General features: G+C 41.6%; 1 protein-coding gene across 2 annotated transcripts in view; it reads left to right on the forward strand.

The window, feature by feature from the left end:
- SLC39A10 (solute carrier family 39 member 10) overlaps positions 1 to 21,582 on the forward strand; it is an 82,003-nt gene that overhangs the window by 44,016 nt on the left and 16,405 nt on the right. For both annotated transcript variants that reach the window (XM_088451042.1, XM_088451043.1), the window contains exons 3-7: positions 6,738 to 7,771; positions 14,462 to 14,648; positions 15,985 to 16,154; positions 16,426 to 16,605; positions 19,873 to 19,996. In XM_088451042.1, the coding sequence (XP_088307168.1) occupies positions 6,749 to 7,771; positions 14,462 to 14,648; positions 15,985 to 16,154; positions 16,426 to 16,605; positions 19,873 to 19,996 (1,684 nt within the window). In that variant the 5' untranslated portion in view covers positions 6,738 to 6,748. The remainder of the gene's footprint in view (positions 1 to 6,737; positions 7,772 to 14,461; positions 14,649 to 15,984; positions 16,155 to 16,425; positions 16,606 to 19,872; positions 19,997 to 21,582) is intronic.

Below are 21,582 nucleotides of genomic sequence, written 5' to 3' on the forward strand. Positions count from 1 at the left end.
AGATGGGGTAGAGGGTAGTAGGGCCAGGCAGTGCTGGGGCTAGGGAGGGGGTAAGTGCAGATAGCAATTGCAACAGTGCTGGGGGGCAAGGATAGATAACAGCTGACAGTATTGAGAACAAGGAGGGGGCTAGGGGCACACAGTACTGAGGGTAGAGAGGGGGCAAGTGTAAATAGCAGCTGAGGCAGTACTATGGTCAAGGAGGTGGTTAGGGGCAGGCAGTGCTGGGGGTAGGGAGGGGGCGAGGATAGCAACTTGGGCAGTACTGGGGGCAAGAAGGAAGTTAGGGCTGGGTAGGAAGGGTGAAAGTGCAGGTTGCTGGGGCAGTACAGGGGGCAAGGAGAAGGTTAGTGGCTGGCAGTGCTGAAGGGTAAGGAGGGTGTAATGGTAGACAGCATCTGGGGCAGTACTGGAGGCAAGGGGCAGGCAGTGCTGGGGGTAGGGGGGCGGTAAGGGTAGACAGCAGCTGGGGCAAGGAGGAGATTAGGGGTAGGCATATTTACAATGCATCACACAAAGGAGTACCCCCATAAATATAGTGGCCCACACACAGTCGGTGCATTTAGAGAGTGCAACACACAGAAGTGCCCTCAATTTTTAACAATATTATAGTGGGAGGGCATTATTTCATTACAATGTAAATAGTCCCTCACCAGCAGTGTACACTCCCTGGAAGACACTGTACCTCCCCAGTCACCCGTACTGCAACTCTCCTCGATCCCACTAGTAGATCTGCAGCTCACTGGTGGTCACTACTCCTCCGCGCTGGTAATCCCCGCGGCACAGTCACTCTGCTCCCCACTACAGGGGCAAACGCAGGATTTTTAAAGGGGGGTTGATAGATGGATCTTTGTATATAAACAAACACACAAGCATGCACACACACCGCTTACATACACACAGTTTACACATACACAAGCATACATACACACACAGCATACATACATACATACATGCATACATACATAAGCAAAGTTACACACAATGTACATGCATACATACATACACATACATCAGCATACATACACACACAGCATACATACATATCAGCATACATACAGTACTTACACACATAAACAAACTTACGGTATACATAAATACATACACACATACAGTACACAGTATACACACACACAGTCCATACATACACTCACTGCATACATACATATCTGCGTATATACACACAAACATACTTACAGTATACATACATACTGTACATACACAAACATACTGTACTTACACACAACATACATACACTCACATAAGCATACTTACACATAGTATACATACACACATACATACTGTACACATACAGTACACATACACACACACAAATACATCAGCATACAGTACTTACAAAACTGAGGGCTGAGAAGGAGTAGAAGATCACTGCTGGAGTCCATGTGGGCGGAGACATCCTGTGCAGAGAGCTCTTCCAGTCAGCTCTCTGTCGGTAATAGCTCCGTCGCTCCTGCAGGTGGCCTCCTAGGACAGAGACATGGCTGTCTCCTCTCTAGTAAACACATTTGGTTCACAGGGGGGTTTCTTCCCCGCTGCAGTCAGTGCTGCTGCTCCCGCGGTGTGGCCACTCTCCTCCCCACTGCTGACAGTGCCGCAGGGAGAAGGACAGGAGCAAGCAGAGAAGGGAGAAACCTCATGGCAGGCGATAATTCCGCGCAGACGTGCAACATCCCGCCCACTCCTGTAACTACCAATAGTTACAGCTACTGTACATTACAGAGGGAGGGGTCCAGTCCAGGAAGCATATTCCCCTCTCTCTGCTTCGCAGCCCAGCCCGCCCTTGTCAGTCACTTAATTGGCAGCAAGGGATTGGCTTGTAGCGGAGCGCGTCCCCGGGGACCCACTCATTTGTAAATAGTGAGTCCCTGGTCCTCAAAAGTGGGTAAAATACGCGCTATAGCACGTATTTGCGAACACTGGTGTATATGTGTGTGTGTGTGTGTGTGTGTATATATATATATATATATATATATATATCAATGCAAGGTGGTCCAGTTGGATCCAGGATTTGGGGTGGTACACTGGGCAAAACTTTAACCCGGGGAGCCTGTTCTGAGCCTTCCACTGGATGGATTTGGACGAACACTTTGCAGAGTGGTAACATTGGATCCCAGAATACATACTTGGAGGTTGAGGTCCCTGTTGGACATTCCACTGGATGGATTTGGACGACATCACATAATAACACTTAATAACTTGAAGATTTAAACCCCAGCAATGCCGGGTACTTCAGCTAGTGTGTAGGACATCATACATATATACAAACTTTTACAAAGGTCTAGCCCACCACTCTTTTGTAGCGGTAGCTCAAAGATGTAAAAGGGATATGAGTACAAAGTGCATTTACTAAGATCGAACTAACATTTAATGTATTTTTTCTCTCTCTATAATATATATGCTTAATAAAAGTGTATATTTATCTAACACCAAAAGTGCAATTTTTCAGCCAGCTGTTAATTGTGAGAAATGTGCAATTTATATATGCATTATTTTTCCGTGTTTTTCACACTTAAGCCTATTAACAGATTAGCCTTCACATATTTACTATATGGTATAGTACAGCTAAGCTATGAATTTCTCAAATGATTATGTAAAACTGTCTACGCCAGCTTGTAAAAGTTTTCTTTCTCCTACTAGTTAGTGTTGTTTTTACACTTTGCACATTTTATACATATTTTAACAGCTTCATAATTATTTTGGTTATCTTACTTTACACATCCCTTACTGCTAAAAAAACAAAAAACAAAGAAAACCTTTCGTCAGTCATAGGGAATCGCATGCTTGATGTCAAAGCTACGGAATCCATATCTTTCACAATGGGTTATTGGGGATCCATCTCTCATAATTAACATCACTGATTATATTGACCACATAGTGCAAAAAAATAATTATTTTTTTGCACTAAAATCTGAATATATCAGCAATGGATCTGTTTAAAAATATTCTCTTACAAAGTAATTCTACTACTACTTATGACCACTGTCTCTAGATCTGCATAAAATATGTATGCAATTCATTGACTCGCTGTAGAAGTGGCCCACGAATCTCATGGTTTAATTGGTGAACCATTTTAGTACTATGTATTTATTTTTCCTTGTTTGCCAGTCCTGGAGAGCAGGATAAATTGGTGGACTTGTGCACTTCATATAGCCACCCCTTTCAGACATCTCGAGAATCCCGGGAATTTGGCCTGCCTCAGCCAAATTCCCGAGTACCCGAGTCTGTCTGAAAGGTGCCTACCCGGGAACATGTTCCCGGGTAGCCGCCCCTGCAATCGACCAGGGTTTTTCCCGGACTTAAGTCCCGGGAAATTACCCTGCTTCTGTCTGAATGGTGCTACCCGGAAATTTACTACTCCCGGGCAGCACCAAGCAGCTTTTGCATGTAACTGACAGCGCAGAGCGTCCTATAGGACGCTCAGCGCTGCTGCTTTGAGCTGACAGCGCAGAGCGTCCTATAGGACGCTCAGCGCTGCTGCTTTGAGCTGACAGCGCAGAGCGTCCTATAGGACGCTCAGCGCGCTGCTGCTTTGAGATGACAGCGCAGGGCGTCCTATAGGACGCTCAGCGCTGCTGCTTTGAGCTGACAGCGCAGGGCGTCCTATAGGACGCTCAGCGCTGCTGCTTTGAGCTGACAGCGCAGGGCGTCCTATAGGACGCTCACCGCTGCTGCTCACCACCCCCAGCACCGGCCGGCTGTGCCACAGCGGGCCGCCCGCACTCCCGCTGGACCACCAGGGAATTAAAATAAATGTTAAAAAAAATTATAATAAAAAAAAAAAAACTGCATTACGATTGGCCGGCTTTTGGCTGGGAGGAGCAGACGGCAGAGAAGAGGCAGGTAAGCAGGAAAACCCTGCTCTTGTCTGAAAGGGGTCTACCTGGGAATTTCCCGGGTAGACACTGTAGTGTGAAAGGGGGGTCTCGACCAAATTCCCGGGAATTTGCACAGAAATTCCTGGGTCTGAGCAGGAAATTTCCCAGGTTGTATGTCTGAAAGGGGTGTTAAGGGAATGTGATCATTAGTAATATACATTAGAGCTTTACTAGCTAGGAGGTGAGCAACTACAAGCTTATGTGGGATTCCTTTCTACATAAACTGAACATGGTCTCTCACTTTAATATGTGACTGTTCTAGTACCTGAAGACAACTACACATAGTTATCTCCATCCACTGCCTTTTGCCTCATAAATTAATATTATCAGCTAAACCCGTAAGTTTATATACTATACAGCAGCTTTTCAAAGCTTTTTATCTGCGTTTTGCTGCGAGAATGGAAAACTGCAATATTACATAGAAAAACGGGTGTTTACTGACTTGTAATGGACCTGATTGATAAAAGATTGAGGAGCAGCAGTGACTTGTACAGAACAGAGATACAAATTTTGAGTTTTTGGTCAAAATCAAACACTGGCCATGGTTCCCATGTGACCCGATCAATCAACTCCAGCTTGCTGCTGTATGTGTGGCCCTTGACAGTTTACCAAAAAATGGCAAGTATCCCCCCTTCTGAGACAATTGCCCACTTCTGTCCTAGATGTTTCCACTTTACAATAACAGCACTTGTAACCAGGACAGACATGTGAAGAACAGACTTTTTGGAAAGTTGCATCCTGTGAAGTGCTATGTTGAAAGTCATGGAGTTCTTCTTCAGTATGATCCTTTTTCTTCTGTTTTGAACTATGGAGATTACATAGCTGTATGCGTGATAAACCGATTAGCAACGGGTGTGGTTGAAATGGCTAAACCTACTAATTAGTTCACATCATTTTGACCATGTAGTGTGTATACTTTGTTGCGCTGATTTCATGGTCTTGATGGTACCGCGCTCCAACCCTCTTCATACATTTCTGCATCTGTTGAGGTTATTGCAGACACTTGATCTGTATTATCTGTCTGTTTCAGGTCTTTAGTCACATCATCTCTAGGCTTCAGGCACCGCAAGCAAAGGTTAAAAGTAGGAGTTTAGTTTAGTTTACTCTATTGTTGCAGTCTGTGGGGCTGAGATATACAGTGTTCTCAATTGAAAATGTTGCCGGACCAGTGGCATCAAGAAGCAGCCTGGTGTGGGGGCCTTCGCAATAATGAATCCAGACCTTATATTGATTTAATTAGGTATTAACATTTTACATTACTTCTTCTCTTGATGGAGGACCAGTTGTCTGCAGTTTTTTCATAATCAAAGGGAGAGGAACCCGACAGGGCAGATAAGTACCCTATCCCTACCCTTCTCCTAACCCTTCCTTAGTGGTGCCTAACCCTAACCTCCCCCCCTAAACTCCTTATCGCACCCTATACCTAACCCTTCCAGGGGGGCTAGCCCTAGCCTCGTCGCTCCCAAACCCTAACCCCGCTACGCTCCCTAAACCTAACCCTCCTCCCTGCGGCTAATTCTAAGGGCACCCCGGACTTACCTCGTTCAGGCTGGCGTCCTTCGGCGTTGGGATTAAGATAGTCGTCGGTATTTCGACGCCTATCTTAAGTCCCTTGTCGGGATTCGGATGTCTGTGTTGAGACCCGGCGGCCTTGCGATTGGCGGTCTCATAACTACATCCCGTCTGTAGGATCTGGTCACTCTAGTGAAATCCGCATCAGATTATTTAGTGTTCTAAGCTTCATGCAATTCCCTAAACAGGTTTTAATTTGTTTTAGAGTAGAAAAACTTTTACATTCATCTGTGCTTACAGGCATCGTCCGTACAATAACATCTAGAATCTGTACAATTTGCTCTGCTCTCCTTGTAGTGTGTATAGTAAGTGCTGCCTTTGGATAGCAGTAAAAGCCTTCCTAGAACTTGTGGGAAAAAAAAGAACAGACCGACTTTCCGACACACTGGCTGGACTATAGATAGTGTGTAGGACTGTGAATCGGGTAAAAAATGATGGATGTAAATTATGAAGCATTATATATATATATATATTTTTTTTTTACAAAATGTCAGTCTTTCAAATAAAAAATCCAGACCATCAATGTCCCAGTTATTACGGCTTGCAGTGATCTGAGTGCAAGCACCGGCATTTTGGGAGACTGGCACTTCCAGTGGGAGGAAACAGCAGTGCTGGTAAAATGGCGGTGAGCAAGAACGGGCAGCACTGGTGGGGTGACTGCACCCTGAGGCCGCAGCTTTCCCGCCCCTAGAACCGCTACTGTACACAGTACATTATATTTGAATTATTTTTTAGCAGTAGGTAGTAGGATGCTGTTTACACTAACAGTTATATTCTCGAGGACTCTTTATAGTCATGTATTGATATGAACTGCTATCTTTATATATTGTGCTACAGTTGTCATGTGTGTATTCTCTTGTAAATAAAGTTTAATGGCCTTTAGAAAGCAGTATGTTTGTGTAACAGATATCCGAGGTATTGGCGGAATACTTATTTAGCTGCAAAGACAAAAACAATTATACAGAGTAATGGTGGTGTACCCACTATTATATATCCTAAGCATTTATTTTGGATAAGGTTAAGAAGGTCCATAACTGCATAAAGATACAAGACAAAGTGTAATTTCAAGCCTGACTGAAAGCAAAGTGAATGGTAATAGCCTTAAAATCTGCAGAATGCAGAGTACATCCTTATAATAATGAGGTAATCTATGAACTCTCCCTATGTTCTGATAGCACTTATTGATCTAATGAGACATTTAATGCAGACTTAAATTGTTTAACTTTATTAATTAAAATTGGCCATTGTTGTTTTTTATATTTTATCTAGGTGAAATAGAAATGAAGGTACATGTGGACACGCAATTTTGCCTCATTTGTTTACTTACATTTATTTTTCGTCACTGTAACCATTGTCATGGATATGTGCATGATCACACATCAGAAGAAAGCCACGTTCACAGTCACAATGACTATCAAATATCAGAAGAACCATATCTTAAGAGTGGAGCTACAGCGGGGTCAACAAGCAAGGCTTCATTACCGGAAGCTGAGCATGAACAAAAGTATTATATTGAAAAATTGTTCCATCTCTACGGGGATAATGGAAAATTGTCATATAATGGGCTTGAAAAGCTCTTAAACAGTTTGGGCCTTGGCGAGGTGAAAATAGTTGAAATAGGTCATGAAGACATCGGTCATGACCCTATGTCACATTTGGATGCTTTAGATGTTCAAGAAGGAAAGCATTTCCATGCAAATGATCATCTAGATTCTGGTTCCCACACAGATCTAGAAAATGAAACAAAAAGTACTGTGTCTACAAAAGAGCTTCACAAATGTAAAGAGAAAAAGGCAGGAACATCCTTGCCAGTGGAACATAAAAAAAAACAGAATCATCACTTGCACCATCACACTCATAATGGTACACACCATAACCACCATAGCCACCATAACCACAGTGGTACAGTCAGTTATGTGGAAAATGAAAGGCAAACAAATGAGCCATTGACTGGTACAAACACAACCCAGGAACAACCTGAGAAAAAACCTCACAAGCAAAATAAGAAACTGGAAGGTGCAAAAAACAGTGAGACTTCTATTACCTCAGAGATTGTTTTTGAACAAGCTCAAGATAAACACAACCATGTTTACAAATCTGACCATAACTTTGATGGGTCTCAGAATCATGGCAATGGGAACATTAATGTTTTTGAATCCGAAGAACACCGACAGGTGCCAGAAAATGGACAGAGAAACACTCGTAAAAGAGAGGCCCCTAATGAACAGATTAATATGAAAAAGCATGCAGGTTTTCCACAGAACCACAGGCAACACAATAAAGAAGTCCATGAACATGATGAGGTGAGTGAAAGCTTTTTAAATAACATATATTACTTTTTTTTTTTTTGTTCTTGTTGTTTTTCCCCTTTCCTCTCACACTCTTCCTTCAATAAACATCTCTATACTATGATGTAAGAGACCTAGGTACATCCCTGAAACCCTGAGACTCATGTTTCTTACATACTAATTTAATATTTATTAATTTGAATTCAGAGTCCAAAACTGATGGTGTATGTCAGTGTTTCCCAACTCCATCCCTCAGGGACCCTTAAAGATAAGTATTTTGCTTTTTTTTCGGGCAAACCGATTTCAGGTGCATGGAATGATAATTTGCATGTGTCCGTCCACATGGATGATGAGGTAAACATGAAAAGTCATAGGAAATATGGTTAGATTATTATGGCTGCCCACACACCGTACAATATTGAGATCTCCTATTAACCGATATCTTCTGGCCAGTCTGACCGTTTTCAATAATCGAAGCCAAGTTTTTCTGGGCATTTTTGGAGCGTTTTATCGACGTTTGGCTAAAACGCTAATCCCTACACACTATACCAAAAAATTGTCTGATTTGCAAATCAGCCCAATAATTGTATAGTGTGTACCTAGTTTAACAGTGCATGTTTTCAGATCTTCTCCGCATCACAATTGAAATAATTAGCTCTACCTTTGTACCTTTTCAAATGTCTTAGTAATGCATACACCTGTGCTCCAACTAGGAGATCTGTAAAACATGTACTGTTAAGCTGGTCACACATCTACCAACTTTTGTTTCAACTATGGGGTCTATTTACTAAGCCTTGGATGGAGATAAAGTGAATGGAGATAAAGTACCAGCCAATCCGCTCATAACTGCAATGTCACAGGCTGTTTGAAAAATTAGGAGTTGGTTGGCCTGTACTTTATCTCCGTTCACTTTATCTCCATCCAAGGCTTAGTAAATTCGACCTTTATCTATCCAACTAAACTATAATGAAGTGTTCTCCACACACACATAACTCACTGTTTCATCAGAGCAGCCAACCAGCCAACTTTTTCAGCAGACCAGCATTAGCTTACCATTATTTCTCACTGTATTGCTAAGACCATGTAAAGATGGCATTGGCGGTTCAGCAAAAGCCTTTTCGGCTTCAGTGAAGCTTTCATGAGTCCCCAGCAGATGAGAGTGCAATGTGAATGCCCAGATGGCTATCACGCATGCACATTGCACAGCAGCCGGCCACTGGCAGTAAAGATGCGGACGTTGCCGGCCAGGTAAGTTTTATGTTATATACTGGTGGTATATTCGTTAGTATCACTGTGATACTAAAGTAAATATGCTGTTGGTAATAAGCATTGTTAAAAATGGAGCCCTTGGACTACCTCACTTCAACCCCCCCCAACAAAAAAAATTCCAGTGTCTGCCATAATCCCCTTTCTCGTGTAGAGCAGCATGTCCCTCAACCTTACCCCCCCCTAAAAAAAAACTTCTCCCTTTAAAGCTTCTCTCATAGGGCCAAATTCAATCACCCGTGAAAAAGTCCCATCTGGCGAAAAGCAGAATGAATTTCCCAGTTTTCATGCAATGTTTCTCCATGCGCGTCCCCCCTTTTTTTGCCCTATTCAATTGTAAAACACGCGAAAACACGGATAGGCGAATGTTTTACAAAGCGAAACTAGCAAAAATGACCTTTTTGGGGGGAAATCAGTCTGCACCCCTCTATTTCTTATTATTTTGATGTACGGTGTTTTCTGCTTCAATAAAAAAAAATGTAAAAAAAAGCTTTTTGTTTTTTTTTTTTGTTTTTTACTATTTAGTCATTAGGTGGGCTGTCCAAATGGTTCTGAACCAAGTCCCCACATTTGTACCCCAAAATATGGATTTTGCACTTTTTTACTCTTTAGCTGGAGAAACTTTTTCGCCAGTTTTTGCCTATGGAGTTTTCCCCTAGCCGGAAAAACTCCAAGGAATTGAATACGGAGATACTTTGAAAACTGTCAAAGTTCAAATCAGCGAAAACTTTTCTCCAAACGGCACTTTTCGTGGCTGTTAATGTTATGTGCTTATTTAAAAAACTACTTTGATCAGCTCCCACTTTCCGTCATGTATGAATAAATTAAATTTTTTAGTTGACGCTAAACTGGGTACACAGTCACACTAGACCATTTTTTGTGCAATTTGCCCGACTCCAACGGATCGGAAGGACAAATCCTCAAAATAGTCTAGTGTCACTATGTCTGACGACCCTACTGTGCGCGCTCCCGTGGGGTCGTCGGCCACATCGTCCGGTCGGCCCTACATGCAGCTCAACCTGACGATGCGGCTGTCTACCCCAGGCAGCGGGAAACGGCAGGGGCCGACATATTGGGTGGTCAGGAACCAGATTGTCTAATTTGTCCCGGCCGCGTATATTCCTGGGGGGGAGGATGGGGGGGATTGCCGATCACATCGCTGTGTACACGCTGTTTCGCTTTAATAACCATGGACACTTTGTGATACAGTACCCAATACCATAGCCCTGCACCAGTACCAATGATGGTCTGCTCCTTTTCTTCTGTTTTTTTTTCCTGGCGCCAGCCCACTATCAATAGGAAATGCATGAAAATGACCAAGTTTTATTCACTCTTATCCAATTTAAATTCACTTACAAGACCATAATATTTTTTTAAGTAATTTTTAATGCTATTGATTTAATGTACAATACAGAAACAGTTTGATGTACACTATATTTGAATTACCAGATATTAGCCACACCTCCAGGTATAAATAAAATACGCAGATTGGCTCTTTTCTCCATTTTTGGTTTAAGCCAAAGCAACCAATAGGAAGTGGGCCAGAATGCAGAATAATTAATCTAATTATGACTACATAAACAAAACAGTCGCTGTAGGTGTGGGAAGAGAAGAAAAAACAGTCTATGTAATGTCACAGCCAGGAATTTATATTGATGACCAACCAAATCTATATATTAAGGAATTTATCAGAACACAGACAAGAGAGCCTACTCTGCTATCACAGATATATTGTTTATTGTACAGTATAGGACATATCATAGTCACACCATATCACCATATGTCCTACATGTTACCAGCGGTGTGATGGGAGAGAGGTATGACGGTAAGGACCATCTTAGGCTGAAGCTTTATTGAAAGGCAGATATGTATAGGGGGAGTAGGAGAGGAGGCGTCAATTCTATTCTCTTCTTCCTTATGACTGTCTATGATGTTTTTTTGCAGGCTGTATTGACCTGTGACAGTCCTAGAACAATGACCTCTCTCTTTTGAAGTTATTCCTGGCAAGCCACAAGGTTCTTTAGTGCTGTTCATAAGGTGTCAGACTTCCTGAATTGTCACAAATATTAGTGCTATTGAGTAGCATTCCATAAAGTTCTGAGTCGTGTCAAATGCTGTCCCTGGGTACACTGGAGCTGATTCAGACCCCTTCGGTATGATGCGAACGCTCCTAGCTGGCCGATAGTCGCTATCTGCGCATGAGTACGCATCGTAATGCGCGTGCGTGAACCAGTGCGAGAGATCGGGGTGCGTTCCCTCGCTGCGCATAGACTGCTCAATGGTGTGAGTGACAGGAGAGGCTGTTTGTGGGTGGTGACGGGCTGACCACTGGAAACGGGGGAGTGGTGGTGTGGACACAGTGCCTGAGTGTTACAACTCCATTTCGGAGGCAGGCATAATTAAAAGGTAGTGTCATAGTACACGTCACTTGGTGGGATTTCACTCTGAAGTGATCGCAGTCCTTGAGGCAGGGTATAGGCAATCTTAAGCTATGCGATCGCATCCGATGGTGCTCGAGGTACCAATGTTTTCAAGCACTTCCTGGAGATGACATGCGCTAGTGGCTGTATTAAGGCAGGCTGGTGGGCGTCTACATACTCAAAGTGATCGCATGCCAAGACATAGTGGGCGTGCTAATGCCTTGCCGTGCGATCGCCTGCCATGACGGCACTTAGCCAGATTTGCATACGCTGGGAGCGAGCGTACGCATCATAGCGAATGGGTCTGAATGAGCTGCACTCTCTTTGAGTTCATGTTCCATGGCATCCAATGGTACCGGTGCATAGAGGTTTCCTCTTTGATGAAGCATCAGGTACAATGTCTGTATTTGCACAGATTTTGGTAGTTCAAGAAGGCTCTGAAGGGCAGACACTCCTGGATACAGAGACATACCAAGTCTTTGTGTCTGGTAGTGAGCTTGTTTCTCCCATATAATTTTTTGTTGTAGCAACAAAGAGCCCTTAAATAGACTGCTCCTTGGCCTATGCCCTGATGAGCTTGTGGATAGTGATTGCTTTATCTGGCTTAGCTCCCTCCAGGTGGTTCTCCCTCACATATTTGCCGACATGCAGGTAAGATCAGGTAGCATGCCAGTTGTTGGGGAAGGAGGAAAATGTGAGGCATAGAGGTCCGCAGATAGTCACAGCATGTTAGGGATGTTAGGAAGCTCTTTCCCACCTTTTAAAGGACTTCATGTCAGAGACCAAATTAGAAATATTAGCACCTGGTGTATAAAGAAAATGGACATCCCCTCACCTGGAATTTCAAGCAAAGTAACCTAAACTGTTAATTTGCATGGAACATAATACAAACATTTGTTAGGGAGAGATGTACTGAAAGGACCATAAACATGCCCTGTGCTCTGATTAAATTACAACTACAGTAAAGTTTAAAAGGACCATTCCATAAAATATCCCATATGTGACACTGTAAAAAAAATTCTATAGCTATGTATCTTTTGAGTTTTCAACATAGGTTGATAAGTTGAATTATAGCTCTTTCTCATAGGTTTTCTTAAAAAAAATAATGCAGGCTATTAATACAAAAGGTGCATACACACAATGATTTTTTGAACGATTATCGTTAACGATATACTTTATCATTCAATCATTGAAAAAAATCGTTCACTTTCTAAGTTAAAACGATGAACGATTATCGTTCATGCACGTTCACGTTTGTAGTTCAGTCAGACTGACCAACGATTTTCATTAAGGGAATATGCAAAAATCGTTTGTAGTTCAAAAAAATCGTTCATTACACTTTAAAAAAATCTGACAGATAATCGTTCAGAAAATCGTTGGTAACAAAATCGTTGTGTGTATGCAGCTAAAGAGTTAAGCTTAATTATCAAGTAGAACTTTCCTTTACGTCCCATGCATGACATGGAATAGCCCTAAAACAGAAGGGGGTTTTCATTTTCTGATTTTTTTATTTTATTTTATTTATTTTTTTATTGGTTGTGATATGGACACTTGCAAATATTCCCTATACATCCTACTTGATGCCCACATGGCTTTACATGACTGTATCAGCTGTAAACCAGTGATACTGGATGCATATTTGGCCTAGATGGGAAATAAAAATGACAATTAAGTGCCTTATTTTAAGATGGTTAACTAGAATCTGACCATAATTTTGCATTTAATCTTCATTTCATACTAAACAGAGTATACCCACTGTATTAATTGGTCAGATCATAGGACTATTAACAGCCGAAGGACATGAGTGTTCTGTGACCATGAATTGTCCACTCCGCTATGTTAGTGAAGCAAGAGCTGTAAATGACAGGAGCAGTGTCATGTTGCCAGGAGGGCTGTAGAGATGAGAGAAGCCAGAGACTGAAAGCTGTTGGAAGTAGCCGTTTATCCAGTAGCACAGAGTAGTGACATGAGGCTCCTGTCTCTGGTGCAGAACTATTCTGTAGGTTCACCCTGAGTTAAGAAACCATATTCATACATCCAGATTGTTTTGACTTTATTTGACAATGATATTTTATAGCGGAGATAGGTAAATGCTCACTGCAATTTATTAGTGAGTAGTATGGATTTTTGTTAGGATAATACTGCAATGATCAAAATATCATGTTACCGTGAACACCGACTTTCACCGCGAAGTAGTCTGCATCCTGGCGGTCACAATATCGACAGTGGCATCCTGACGGTCACAATATCGACAGTGGCATCCCGACTGTCAGAATGCCAACAGATTGCCGAGGTTAGGATTAGGCACTAGGGGAGGGTTATGGTTAGGCTGCAGGTTGGGAGGGTTACAGTTAGGCTGTGGGTTGGGAGGGTTACAGTTAGGCTGTGTGTTGGGAGGGTTACAGTTAGGCTACAGGTTGGGAGGGTTATGGTTAGGCTGTGGGTTGGGAGGGTTATGGTTAGGCTACAGGTTGGGAGGGTTATGGTTAGGCTACAGGTTGGGAGGGTTATGGTTGGGCTACAGGTTGGGAGGGTTACGGTTGGGCTACGGGTTGGGAGGGTTACGGTTAGGCTGTGGGTTGGGAGGGTTACGGTTAGGCTGTGGGTTGGGAGGGTTACGGTTAGGCTGTGGGTTGGGAGGGTTACGGTTAGGCTGTGGGTTGGGAGGGTTACGGTTAGGCTGCGGGAGGGGTGGTGTGTTAGGGGGTGGATTAGGGTAAAGGTTATAATACTTACAAAAATCTGTCAAGATTCTGACTATCTGGATTCTGCACATGTCCCCCTCCACCTAGTTCATCTCTTGCCACCTAGAAATCGCTTTTAATACATGAAATACATAAAATGGTGATGTGTTTTATTGTCCGCTTTCCCTTTAGGGCTGTGCTTGATCTACATTCCAGTATTATGACACTTATGCCCTGCTAATATCTAGCTGTAATGCCTCTTAATGCTGTTGATGGTTAGGTTATATTTTAGGAGATTAATATTGTATTTTGTATTTGTTTTTTTTTTTTTTCAGTGTTTGAATGTCACTCAACTCCTCCATTATTATGGGCTGAGTGTCAGCTCTCCAATTTCTCCTGATCAGTTTGCTTACCTTTGCCCAGCACTGTTGTATCAGATTGATAGAAGGTTTTGCATCAAACATTTTACTGATCTACAAGTAGAGAATGTGGAAAAAAGTGGAGGAGGAGGAGGAGCCTCTGGTAAGTTGAACAAGGTCCTTGTATAAGGCGACTTTCTCATCTGTCTTCCCATCATTAGGTTCTTTTAAAAGCTATGACCCAAAAACTAGGCCTCAATTTCAAATACAAGTGGACAAAATATATAGAGAGCAAATGGTGGGTCTCCTTCGGCAAACCGCACTTAAAAGCACACAATCACTAAATATTTCACTATTCTCACTAAATATATATCACTATTCTCATTAAATATATCACTATTCCTGATTTGCCTCCCGCGGCTGCATACAGCCCATTCCCAGCCAGGCCCTCCATCCTCTCTGGTTAGGCTAAGATCTGTCCCGTCACTTGCTGCAGTGAGAGCTATTGGAGGGGTTGTGCTCGCACTGAGCATACATGTTGGAGACTGGACAGATCTTAGGATATTATTATATAGAGTAAAGGCAGTGAAACTACGGGCCTGATTCAGACCCGCTCGCGAGCGATGAGCGCTCGCAAGCGGGTCGATGGTGGCCCAGTGCGCATGCGCACGACTGAGCCGTCATGCGCATGTGCGAGACTCAGATAGCGACTGGCAAACTGTCGCTCCGGTTCTCGTACCAAATGGGGCGTGCTGTCGATGTTGAGTGTCACCACGCCCCCTTTGGTGGGAGTGCCAGGGGCGTGGCTGCCCAGACGGAGGCGTTCTCAAGGGAACGCCTGCCGTCTGGGGCCGGCCCCACTGACATCACAAGTGATGTCAGTGGGAGTGCTTTCGGCTCTGTTTGAGCCGAAAGCACTCCAGGTCTTGCGGCAACGAGACCCTACCACAATGGTCTCGTCACAAGCCCGATGGGCGCGATGGTCTTGACCATCGCGTCCATCTTCCCGGCCGCTCGCTATAGCTGTGTGTGGCCACCCACAGCTATACGAGCGGCCAGGAGGCCGCTCTAAAAATCAAGAAGGACGGCCCTGATTCAGAGCGAGCGCTCTGTAAGAGCGTCCGGCTCTGAATCAGGGCCTATATTCCTAAAATGCCCAGTCCCATCATAATGCATATGTTGCATTTTAGGGACTGTATTTACAAATATAAATGGTGTTGAGGACTTGATCTCTCAACCCAAAACTATATTTTTTATGAAGAATAAATTATGAAAGAAAAAAATGTACTCCAGGTTGTCTGTTAGAGAGCTTTGGATAGTAAACTAAATAGCACAATGGGAAATCATACACCTGAATGGTATGGATTAGTTTAGGTTTGTTTTCATCCATTTATTCTCATTTCTTTTTTTTTTTTTTCCCCCCCTTTTACCTGGAAGAGCATGCAGTAATCTACAGTCATAATAATTTCCTAACGCTCAGTCTCTCTTCCATTTTATAGCCTGGATTTGTGGCTTCATCTCTATCACAGTGATCAGCCTGCTATCCCTGCTGGGAGTTATTTTAATTCCAATCATTAACCAAGGCTGCTTCAAGTTCCTCCTCAACTTCCTTGTTGCTTTAGCTGTGGGAACATTAAGTGGAGATGCATTACTTCATCTGCTGCCCCATGTAATTACATTATTATTATTATTAATATTATTGTTATTGAAAAGATTTATTTAATATGTTGCTTATGTAAATCTTTCTCCAAATCTATTCATATATCCATAGTTCATATATCACTTATTCAGTGAATTTTGGATTATTTGTCAATATTAAAAAAAAAAAAATTATTATTATAGTTAGTACAATTTTTTTTTTTTTTCTTCAAAAAATAGCATGGTTACATTTTACATTGTTTTGCCAGGTACGTTTATGTTTTTATTGTTCTTTGTTACAGTCGCAAGGTGGACATGACCATGGTTCAGAAGAATCTCGGCACAACAGTCAGGCTGATGAGGAGGATTTTCTGGTGGAGTATGACAGCGTTATGAAAGGTCTTGTAGCGCTTGGTGGAATCTATCTCCTGTTCATAGTAGAGCATTGTCTACGAATGTTTAAACGCTATAAAGACAGAAGGGTATGTGTTCTCCTGGCATTTGTTTTTGAAACTTTTTTGGTTTGTTCCAATTCTTATAGAAATTTCCCACCTTTTTCAATTAAAAATGATATCTCACCCTCTACTTGATATTAGTGCTGCATTTGAGAGCCCTCCCTATGGGACTTATAATATTTGCTGTAGTCAGTAGGATAAATGTACTTGTGATATCTGGGATCTCTGCTGGTCCTCTGCAGTTATGATGTCTGTGTCAGGCAGTATCCAGCGCACTAGCGTTAAATAACCTGGTCTTGACTGGGGAGCATTACTTTTTTGCCCCTTAATGATTAGTTCATGGTTTAGGTTTTTCAGTGTATTGATTCACGTGAGAGTAACTTTATTTCTTAGCCCACCCTTTTCATCTATATAGGATACTTTTTTTCAGGACAAATAGTGCTTCCTTTTAGAAGCAGATTGGATTAGATAGGAAAATGTAAGTTTGGGCATCACACAGTTTTCATGATTACATCATATCTGCTTTCACACTGTTAAAGCAATCCCATATATTTAACTCCGCTACCTATTGTAAGTGTATGGATGCCAAATGTTTCCTGTGTATACATGGTTTACACATTTGCAATTTGCAGTAAGGCCCCAGTGTCCATAGTAGTTTTTAATGTTTTGATTGGTTTTGTCCTTGCCTCAAATACCGCACACCTGCACACACTTATACCCCTTTTTCACTACCTGAAAAACAGGTCCAGTGACCTGGGAATCTGTCCTGGGACGCGAACAGGGTTGGACATGGGTAGGACCTGGGTTAATGGGCAGTGTATATGATTAACCTGTGTCGTACAAACCAGGTCACATTTACAACATGGGGAGATTCAGATTTCCCGACGCTTGGAAGTTGATGTAATCTCCAAGCGCCAGCAGAAGAGTTCCACTGCACACGGGTGCAATGTGAATATGGCCGACTCGGAAATAACTCAGGCTGAAGTGCAGTGGAAATTGGGTGCGAAGCCAGGTACAACCCAGGTTGGTCCTGTGCTCCTGTGTACTTTGGTGTGAAAGGGGTATGACTCTTCCTGAAGGAAGCCCTATTAGGAGAGTACAGTCTGATAGATCGTACTTGCGCACTAAATAATATAACAAAACTTGTGGGGTGGAATTGAGAATTACAACATTAATTTCTGAGTATGTGATAGGTCCAGTGTTCTCGGTGGAACGAGATAAGATTCTTTGGATACAAAGACGTTAATCAAGCCATACAATCAAATATCAGTTAAAAAGACATTTATTACAAAGTAAAAGAAAAAGTAACACTTAACTTGCTTGTCAGATCATCTACTCAGAGCATAAATGGTTTCCTTCCCAGGAGCACCTCCAACACTTTGGAGCTGGAATCTCGTACATCGAGCAATAGGCTGATTGTGTACTGACAAATGACAGCTTATATAGGAAGAAAACTCCTACATCAGCATTTTAACAAGTATAAAGGTCATGTTTGGAAATATACATAAATATTATTAGACTGTTGCCTCAATTATGAATGTTGGAAATCTCACTCACAACTGTGCTTATGGTGTATGTACTCAGATAAGATGAAGGTAAGACAATGTTGACTCAGGATTAAGTATGTGTGGTCACAGAGACCTTTGTCCTTTTCTTAGGTTCTTTCTGTCACAAACACCTTAATCAATGTCTGACCATTATCTATTACCTGATACATTTATAAAATCACTACACACAATATGGCTTTCAGCAACCATTTTCTGCACTCCATCCAGGATCCCTATAGAAGAAATAAGAGTTCATGCATTTGGGGATCTCATGCATTATCCCATCTCATAAGAACTGAATAACTAATTTTTGGCAATTATGAATTTATGGGACTTTTAGCAGTGTTAGCACAGATCTTGGATGTTTCCTTTTGGTCTAAATTTCAGCCCACATTGGCTTCTCAAGTGGCTGCACAGTGAAAGACATAATGACCAGACTTGGTTTGTGGTTCATCATAGTTTATTTCATAGTAATTTGGTGGTATGGATGTCAAAAGTTAATTCTATTCAGTGTTTTATTTATCCACAATGGGAATACTATTCTGTGGGTAGGCAACATATGGCACTTCCAAACCACAAAACATAAGCGAACACCACCTCCTCATTTAATTTGCAAAATTTTGAAAAGTTGATGAATAGTTCATTTTAAATTAGGCTTTAACCAATAGTGCTTAGTATTAATAGCCGCAGTTCGTAGACGTTCGACACCATTTGAAATCAAAATTTACTTCCAATAGTTTAATCATTAGGCCTGGTGATGACAGTTTAAAGAGCTTACAAACTTGTGGTATTTAAATGCAGACTTTTCAGGAAATGTATAGGAAACATAACAGAAGGACCAGTAAGGGTATAAAGGACAAAGGAATCCTATTATGAAGATATTTCTGTCTTAAGAGATAATGGAAAAATTTAAGCCAAGTATATACTATTTTCAGCCCAAGATATTTTATTTCTGTTCAGTTTATTTCTCTAGTTACCAAAGTAAATTTTGAAATGTGGATCCATTTAGCAATTGATCAATTAAAATGTGTATCTTGTGTAAAAACTGTAGGTTCAATGTTAAAAGGACTTTATGTAGCTATATGAATGAGAATCTGTACAGGAGATTGACTGACTGACTGACTGACTGTCTGACTGACTGACTGTCTGTTTTGGTGCTTTTAAGGGAGCAAATAACAAGCAACTTATTTTATTACATTTCTCTAATTATTTTCAGATTTCAGTTTGAAATTTTTTTTTGCAAAATGTTTAAACTATATTTTTACAGCCTACAGTGATTCTTTTCCCTTTTACAATCTTTTTCCATGTTTCCAGTGAAGTTTAGAATGCAGCAGAATTACAGCAATGCATAACTAGTTTCAATGTCTGAGGTAACACAAGTGGCATAGTGGTTAGCATTACTGTCTCACAGCCTTGGTCATGAGTTCAATTCCCGACCAATGATCATCTATGCGGAGCTTGCATGGTCTTCATATGTTTGCGTGGGTTTCCTCTGGGTGCTGTGGTTTTCTGCCACAAGAAACATACTGGTAGGCTTCTGGCAAATAATAAACCCTAGTGTGTGTACATATGATAGGGAATATAGATGTGGGGCAGGGACTTATATACTCATAAATTACTGGAATACATATTCTCTGCAAACTGCTGCAAAATATGTCTGGGCTACTGTATGTAAATAAATGCTATTAATGTTACATTATTTTACCTGGCATGGAGAATCTCTGTTTATAGTGTGACTGTCTTTTAGGGAAAACCAAATATGTTGAATCGGAAACAGAAAGTTGATGAGTCTGCAGTTGGGAGAGAATTATCTGATCTCAAACTAAATCGTAGATCAGATGTTGAATGGTTACAACTAAAACCTTTAGCAGGTAATATCCATTATTTGTGACTACTGATGGTATAAGTGTGCCTTCTTCTGTTAAGTTACTACTTTTTTTTTCATTGTAATTGAAACTATTGTCCCACATCATGAATTGTCCTTTTAATTGCTAGGGAAAGGCCCATAGTTGTACATAATGAACTGACCTTTCACCTCCATAAACTATGGTTTGTTCTGTGTATGTTGCAAGCTGGGAGTTTTCTTTTTCAGGCTTATGGAAAGAGCACGGAGCTTTTACAAAAGGGGGTATGGAGAGGTTCCTGTTTTGGTTTAGCAACAAGTCAGGCATCTGTCATGAGATTTTGTTATGATCATGTGTTTGACACTGCCTTGTTGTGTAAGACACATTGGTGTGCAGTTCGGTGCATACATTGCATGAAGAGAACATTATTTTGTACAATTTCATATCCAGCCAGAAGACTAGTTCTGCAGCTGTGTTTTAACTTCATGGAGTTATACATATTTACAGTATATAATAAAAAAAAACAACAAATGTTGGTAAGCATACTAGGTGTTTGTGTGTTTTTACCAACATCAATTACAGCTTGTTTTTTGTTCTTTTTTTATTTGTTCTTTTCAAATGAGAGGAAAATAACATTAATCTTGTTATTAGAACCGATTCAACTAAATGCGTGTGTGTGTATATGTGTGTGTATATGTATATATATATATATATATATATATATATATATATATATATTAGTATAGCCTTGTGCATAATGGTGTATGTCTTTTTTGCTTCGTTTTCGCTCAAATATGCGTCTTAAATGCAATGCGACAAAACCGCTTAAAAAAAACGGACACACTATGTGTGTACAGATTCAGACTCTGTCGCTTGTCAAATTAATCGGTGCATTCTCGTGAAGTGGGTTTGTCGCATCGCATTGTGACTAATGGTGCATACACACGGTACGATAAAAATGTACGATATGAAAGATAACGATATTGTTCATATTGTGCATTTTTTGGTACCTTCCAACCCACAAACGACCAGCAATGCTCGGGCATGTATGGACAATAACAATATCGACCATCGCCCGTGCATGCAGGCCAACCTGGTCGATATTGACCAGGTTACATAGGGACCCATGATTGCGGGTCGCTGGCCCGTCATTGGTGGTGTGCTGGATGATCGATATCGATCATCCGGCACTCCGGGAAGGTGCAGGGAGATCGTTCAGCGATATCGTTGTCGATCGATACGTGTGTATGCACCATTAGATGCATATTCAAACTAAAAAGACACTCAGAGCAAGCCATTCCTGAACAATTTTTGCAGTGTGGCAGGATACATTATCCTGCTGAAAGAGACCTTTGGCATCATGGAATACTGTTGCCATGAAGGAATGTACTTTGTCTGCAACAATGTTTCGGCAGGTGGTACGTGTCAAGGTAACATCCACATGAATGGCAGGACACATGGTTTCCCAGCAGAACATTGTCCAGAGCATCACACTAGCTCCGCTGGCTTGCTTTTTTCCCATTGTGCATCCTGGTGCCATCTATTCCCCACAACGCCCACTCACCTGGCTGTCCACATGATATAAAAGAAAATTTTATTTGTCAGACCATGCC

This window comes from Taudactylus pleione, unplaced genomic scaffold, assembly GCF_031769625.1.
Source record: "Taudactylus pleione unplaced genomic scaffold, aTauple2 ptg000536l, whole genome shotgun sequence".
Lineage (NCBI taxonomy): Eukaryota > Metazoa > Chordata > Amphibia > Anura > Myobatrachidae > Taudactylus > Taudactylus pleione.